Consider the following 7,665-nt stretch of genomic DNA (forward strand, 5'->3'; position numbering starts at 1 on the left):
CCCAACCCAAACCCCTGAAATCAATGATTTGGAGGAGAGTCCAAAATCTTTTGGCAATATAGTGTGTATTATTAATATTACTATTAATAATACTGTACTGGCATTTACACAAATGACCACAAATGTGCGGCAGCCTGCAAAAAACCCTTCACTTCACATCGTGTGACATTTTCTATATATTTTTTCAATTCTGAAAATTACAAGATTTCCTAAACCAGAAAAAGAGGTTGAAGGTTTCATTTCAATTCCACTTACAGACGCCTACTTCTACATTTAAAACATGATCTACTTTTACACAAGTGACTGACAAACTGAAAGAATCATCAGCTAAAAACAAAACAGGAAATACTTTGTCTCTGCACCATTTCTTCACTCGACTGATCCTAAATTTGTCCTGTCTTGCAGAATTTTTCTTATTAAAGCCTTTTGATTAGTTTATTTTAACATTTTAAACCTGTGTGCTGTTATCTCTACATTGTGCACCCAACCCCTGGCAAACATTATGGAAATACATGCCTCAGGCAAATAAAATAAAAACTATTATATTTTAATTAATGCTATATTTTTTGCAAATCAAGGAAACTCAGCAGAATTACTCGACGTTGAGAAAGAAATAAGAATTGTCTTGTAGTTTGCTTTGAGAGTTTCAAAGAGAATTAAAGACCATAACAAGCTGCTGGACTTGACAACTTGAAAGGAAACATGACCCCAACAAGAGAGTGGTCAGGTCAAACAATGGAAAGGATTGTGAAAGAGTTAGCTGGTTGTTTAGATGGATCAGTGCTTGCGGTCTTTCCTAGACAGTTGTGTCTAATATCGGCGCAAGCATAAAGAAACTGAGAAGTCAATGAATCATGACAGAAAACTCAAAGCAACATTTACAGAAAAGAGAAAACGCTGAACAAAACAAATAATAAACAAAAGGGGCGGAAAGAAATCGGCTGAATGACGTGGGATTTATGTATTGAAAATCCAAATGAAAAGCAGCACTAACGTGATGTTTGTGATACTTTCAGCACTGAAAGTGATATACGGTGATAAAACACGAATCTGTATGAGCGAGGACTTTTTTGAAATGTATAAAATTGATTGAAAACTTCCCTACTCAACAATAAACAGAGCTGAACACTGAAATATTTTAACTGTATCAATAGACAGGTTTGGTGACTGTTCAGGATGAAGGGCAAGGAATGTTAAAAAATTCCCTTCAGCAAAGTCTTATCAACTAAATGACATACAGCAAACGATCTTAGTCTGATCTGAACATTTATGGTGGAAATTCATCCATGACGAGGCTGATCTGTCAACAGCTACTTGAGAAAGCTGGAAGCAGCTTGATGAGGAATATTGTTTTTCTTTAAGAATTCAGACCAACAGAAACGCCAGAGGAGGAACAACAAAGTACTAATTGTGATCTCTTGTTGACGTACTTGATCTGGAAAAAATATTTTAAAATGTTTTACTCATAACTGGTTTGAGATGCGTCTCACGACACCAGAAGGTTCAGCTATTAAACAAAATATCTGTGGTTTGTTTATTTTCTGGATAAACATCTTAAAGTGTGGTGATTGCCTCATTTTACAATGGGTTCTGATCATTTCTCTGACCTTGGTGATATGAGAATGAAGGAGTGTCACGGACTTAATGACAGCAAACCTAGCCATGTCAGTCTTTCATGGAATGTAACTCTCCAAAACACTTCACACAAGGAAATGAAGCTTAGCTAGTGAGGATTTAGGCAGACTGACTAGCTTTACTGTTGTATTTGTTAAATACACTCATCTGATGATATATCCTGGTAGGAACCAAGGCAAGCATAGAAAATAACTTTTTAAAACATTTCATGTTGTTTTATGTTTGTTTTTTGTTTTTTTAGGAGAGACATGAAAGCGTGCCAGAAATCAGCTATAGTGACGTTCCTTTCCATCTCACAAATGACATGTATTTATTTATTTTTTACACACCATGCAAGAAAATTGAGAACGAATGTTAGACATTTCTCAACATTTATCTCGCTTGTCATAACTCTAGTGCTTCTCAGATCTCTGATCTTCCCCTTAAGAAAGATTGAGCATCTGTATATGAATTATGTACAAATATGATAATGTGCATAAATGAGTTTCTCTGCTCCGCCTATCGTTTATAGAATTTGCTCATAGTATTTTAGTAACAGATACTAATTTAATTACATTTTTTTTTTTTTTTAACAAAAGCGCACCACAGGTTTGCAACTTGTACACACAGGCCACGGTACTAATAGAGCTCTATACAAAGAAAGTATTTGCTCATACATCATTCAAAATCATGAGCCAGGAAATCAAGCTTGGTTACACAAGCTTACTTCTCTTGATATTAAAAAGGTGAAAATTTCGCCAAGAAACGTTAGCAAAGAAACCACAATGTGTTGGGAAACTTAAAAAGAAACAGCTGCATCTCTGACTGTTAAATACATAAATTAATGTCTGCTCACTGAAAGCAGATGAAATAATTTCACTCTGTGGAAACTATTTCCATGATGAAGCAAAGAAACAAAACAATACTTATACCACAGCAACTTTCCAGTAGTTACAAATTGCACTTTATTAATACATTGTATTGCCAAAAGTTTTGGGACACCAGTCCAAATCATTGAATTCAAATGTTGTTTTTCAGGGGTTGGGCTTAGGCACTTAGTTCCAGTGAAAGGAACTCTTAATGCTTCAGCATATCAAGACATTTTGGACAATTTCATGCTCCCAACTTTGTGGGAACAGTTTGGGGATGACCCCTTCCTGTTCCAACATGACTGTACACCAGTGCACAAAGCAAGGTCCATAAAGACATGGATGAGAGAGTTTGGTGTGGAGGAACTTCAGAGTCCTGAACTCAACCTGATAGAACACCTTTGGGATGAATTAAGAGAGGAGACTGCGAGCCAGACCTTCTTGTCCAACATCAGTCTCTGACCTCACACTAGAGGAATGGACAAAAATTCCCATAAACACACTCCTAAACCTTGTGGAAAGCCTTCCCAGAACAGTTGAAGCTGTTATAATGGCATGTAAAGGCAGACATGACAGTTTTGGCCTGGCTCGCAGTCTCCGCTCTAATTCATCCCAAAGGTGTTCTATCTTTTTGAGGTCAGGACTCTGTGCAGGCCAGTCATGTTCGTCCACAGGAAGGGGTCATCCCCAAACTGTTCCCACAAAGTTGGGAGCATGAAATTATCCAAAATGTCTTGGTATGCTGAAGCATTAAGAGTTCCTTTCACTGGAACTATGGGGCTGAGCCCAACACCTAATTTCAGTGATTTACAGTGGTGTCCCAAAACTTTTGGCAATATAGTTCATCAAACATCGTCTCTGTATATAATTAGATTTATTGCTGTGGTACATCCAAGAGACATGTCCTTCCATAAAGGTAAAATTAAAGTCTAACGAATAAAGTCACGATTATATGTCCCTGTGATTGAGCTGTCACCATAGAAACAACATGGTACTAAAGCATATACATTAACATTAAACAGCTGAACTGTCTGAGTCGTGCTGTTATTCATAAATAACTCACACCGGTGGCCAATCAGATTTCACCATTTGACCGGGATGCCGTTTAATCAGCATTAATTTGTTTAGAAAGCTGTTTAAAAGCAAGATCACACTCCCAATCATGCTGATGTACTGAATATCTGCACGCTTGTGACTGCCTGCAATCTTGTGTCCAACATCCAAAGCACAGCTGAGCAGATGGAAACCATGGAAAGCCATTCTTTAATAAACAGAAACAGTTACAGTGTCCTCAACTTAAACATCTGGTGGTTTGGATAAATTTCCTTTAATACACAATGTTGTCAAAAGTATTGGGACACCCCTCATCATCATCATCATTGAATTCAGGTGTTGTTTTTCAGGGGTTGGGCTCAGCACCTTAGTTCCAGTGAAAGGAACTCTTAATGCTTCAGCTTCATACCAAGACATTTTAGACAATTTCATGCTCCCAACTTTGTGGGAACAGTTTGGGGATGACCCCTTCCTGTGGACGAACATGACTGGCCTGCACAGAGTCCTGACCTCAACCTGATAGAACACTGGGAAAACTGGGATGTCTGCCTTTACATGCACATGAATGTAATATGGAGTTGTCCCGGCCTTTGCAGATTTAACAGCTTCAACTCTTCTGGGAAGGCCTTCCACAAGGTTAAAAGTGTGTTTATGGGAATTTTTGACCATTCCTCTAAAAGTGCGAGGTCAGGCACTGATGTTGGACGAGAAGACCTGACTCACAATCTCCACTCTAATTCATCCCAAAGGTGTTCTATCAGGTTGAGGTCAGGACTCTGAAGTTCCTCCACACCAAACTCTCTCATCCATGTCTTTATGGACCTTGCTTTGTACACTGGTGTACAGTCATGTTGGAACAGGAAAGGGTCATCCCCAAACTGTTCCCACAAAGCATGAAATTGTCCAAAATGTCTCGGTATGCTGAAGCATTAAGAGTTCCTTTCACTGGAACTAAGAGGCCGAGCCTAACACCTGAATTCAATGATTTGGAGGTGTGTCTCAAAACTTTTGGCGATACAGTGTACAATCCTATTACAGTATGCTCTGAAACACTGTTTTAGTCCTCACTTAACTCATTTAGTTTCACTTATCTGTACAAATAACACAACACTGACATTGTGTAAGGGATTTTCATTCAGTAGAATATACTGAATGAAAAACTTAAGACACAGTATTCAAAATAAAATACTGAACATCTGATGCAAGTTTCCTAAAGTATTGTCATAAAAAGCAAACACACAACAGATCAGCAGATGAGTTAAATCTAACTTTTCTGTGAGAGGCCAGATGTTTAAGTCTCAGGACCCATATGTCTGGATTAGATTCTGTCTCATCCCTTTATATCCATATAATATTTATATAAATATAGTCATTTCACCTGCTGTACATGAGCAACACAGAGTTTTAATGTAGTCAAAACTCAAATACACGTGATCAGATTTCTACCAGAACTCAGTGTTCTTACCTTTAACCGCTTGACCACTTCATCGTTGCTGATTTTGTCCGTGATCTCCTTCACTCCGAGCGGGTAAATAATCTTGCCGTCCGCCGCCGGCTTCGGGTGTTGCGGGAACTCCATGCCGCTGTAACCTTAACGCTAATTTTCCACACAGTCCTCTACTGGCCTCTATGGGTGGGAAAACAAAAGTTCAGCGAGCAAACGACCCGTAGTTTTCACAAAAACACGTTTTAAATAACAAATACGTTCCGGAAATTAAGCATTGGCCGTATACTGCTGCATTAAAACCTCGACAAACCCCGTCTACCTCGCGCACATCCAGGCTCGAGTCAAAACACAGCCGTGAAGCTAAAGGGCTAGCTATGAAACTAGCTCGAGAGCTAGCTAGCAAGGCACGTTAAGGCACCGCATTTTCCACACTATTTTAATTTCTTCTACTCGTTTTCAATAAAAGTATACACAAAAACCCGCCGGTGCACACAACACAGCATCTAAACAATTTCCTCAGAATCGTAGCTGGCTAATTCATAGCACGCCCGACAGAGCTTTAAGTTCATGCTAACGTTAGCTGCCTAGCTTTCTATAGAAACTGTGGCCTAGCCATTACCGCGCTAGGCCTCAAACTATTAGCTTCGCTTTCACACAACACTGACATTCGCAGAGCGCTGAGCGTGAAAAGCGTCCAGTTCTCATCTAGAAAAAGATATCTCCATTCACAATCTTCATTCAAATCCAAGCTTCAAAAGTAGCCCAACTTTGTGAGGCAGAAAACGAGCAACTATTTACTTCTTTGCCTTCACAACTCCAACTCGAGCGGCATCCTCGCTTTCTAAACGCCGAGAAGTAAAAAAAACAAGGCAGCCGTCCCTCACGAAGCAACTTGGCGAAACGGCGAAGACCCGAACATCCCAAAACTACCGGCCACAACTACCCCAACAACACGAGTCCCTGCACAGCTGAAGTAAAACCTCCGGCCGGTATTTACCTAACGAATAAGTTGCTTTTTAATTCATTGGTCAGTTTCGGGTTTTGGGGAGCTTTTAGTTTCACCACAAAAAAAAGCGGCTTCTCTTTTCACACAACGCTCTTTCAGAGAAAAAAAAAGTGGAGCCGCGGCGCCCCCCGTCGGGCTGAGAGGAGAGGAGAGAGAGAGAGTGAGAGAGAGAGAGAGGGCGGGAGAGGGACTGGGGCAGAGAGAGCGCGCGCGCGTACACACACACACAAACACACACACTGTCTCATAACACAGTGAGGAAACACACACACACTGTCTCATAACACGGTGAGGAAACACACACACACACACACTGTCTCATAACACGGTGAGGAAACACACACACACACACTGTCTCATAACACGGTGAGGAAACACACACACACACACACACACACACTGTCTCATAACACGGTGAGGAAACACACACACACACACACACACACACACTGTCTCATAACACGGTGAGGAAACACACTCACTCACTCACTATCTCACTATCTCTCTCTCTCTCTCTCTCTCTCTCACACACACACACACACACACAGTCTCATAACACTGTAAGGGAATACACACACACAACTCAAAAGAACCGAGGTTGCCAGGTCCGTGTAAAAAGGGCAGGACACACTGTCAGTCGATGAACTTAGGTTGTTCAAAACCATCGCGAATTTTTTTTTATCATAAAGTAGACACACATTATTATTATTATTGTTATTATTATTATTATTATTATTATTATTATTATTATTATTATTGTTATTATTATTATTATTATTATTAATAATAATAATAATAATGTTGTTGTTGTTTTTGCCATTATTATTATTATTATCATTATTATTATTTTACATTTTAAATAGTTTTGAAACGTTTGCGGTGATTGTAACAATAATTTGCAAACGATTACTTTAAAAAAAATTACAAGTTCTTTTACTGATTATAATTACATTTAATATTATAAAACATTATAAACCCAGGATGCACTGGAGGGACTATGTCTCTCGGCTGACCTGGGAACGCCTTGGAATTCTCCTGGAAGAGTTGGAGGAAATGTCTAGGGAGAGGGAAGTCTGGGCATCCCTGCTTAGACTGCTGCCCCCGTGACCCGGCTCCGGATAAGTGGAAGACAATGAATGAATGAATGATTGAATATTATAAAACATCATATGATAGTCAAATAATTTCACCTGTTTTATAACATCTATAAACAGTCCTTCCCTCAAAGCCTCTGTGTTTCCTCTCAAAAAAAAAAAGTCTGACTGTTTTTTAAATGACTGACACTGGAGACTCCTTCCATAAATGTTAAATAAATGTCTTCTAATGATAGCTTTAACAATATGAACAATTATACTTGTTTTCTTTGTTAAATAACAACAGTGTGGTTGAATGTTCAGATGGTGTGAATTATTTTTGTGTAACAGCATGGCAAGTTAATAGTTCCAGGGGGAACATGAATGAACATGGTGGTTATTATAAATGTGTTAGAATGAATGGGACTTAGAAAGCTTTGGACAGTCAGTAACAATCTGAAGGCTTATAATAAAAAGATTACTAAAAATGTTAACTGACAAAGAAATATCTTTCTAGTTTCTCTGTAAATGTCAAGCTGCTTTATTCTTATCAACTTGGGAAAAAATGAGAGATTGGCTGTTTATACATGTTATAACATAACT

General features: G+C 38.9%; 1 protein-coding gene across 3 annotated transcripts in view; it reads right to left on the bottom strand.

Annotated features, from left to right (window-relative positions):
* The window catches only part of pds5a (PDS5 cohesin associated factor A), a 30,183-nt gene extending 24,042 nt beyond the window's left edge, over positions 1–6,141 (bottom strand). The window contains exons 1-2 of one of the 3 annotated variants that reach the window (XM_058384455.1): positions 5,981–6,141; positions 5,002–5,163 (exon numbers count right to left, since the gene is read on the bottom strand). In XM_058384455.1, the coding sequence (XP_058240438.1) occupies positions 5,002–5,115 (114 nt within the window). In that variant the 5' untranslated portion in view covers positions 5,116–5,163; positions 5,981–6,141. Of the gene's footprint in view, positions 1–5,001; positions 5,164–5,648; positions 5,667–5,781; positions 5,961–5,980 lie in introns of those variants that run through there. The other 2 variants (XM_058384456.1, XM_058384457.1) reach the window with 2 other exon arrangements.
* Positions 6,142–7,665: the final 1,524 nt, after the last annotated feature.

Source organism: Hemibagrus wyckioides, linkage group LG29 (genome assembly GCF_019097595.1).
Source record: "Hemibagrus wyckioides isolate EC202008001 linkage group LG29, SWU_Hwy_1.0, whole genome shotgun sequence".
NCBI lineage: Eukaryota > Metazoa > Chordata > Actinopteri > Siluriformes > Bagridae > Hemibagrus > Hemibagrus wyckioides.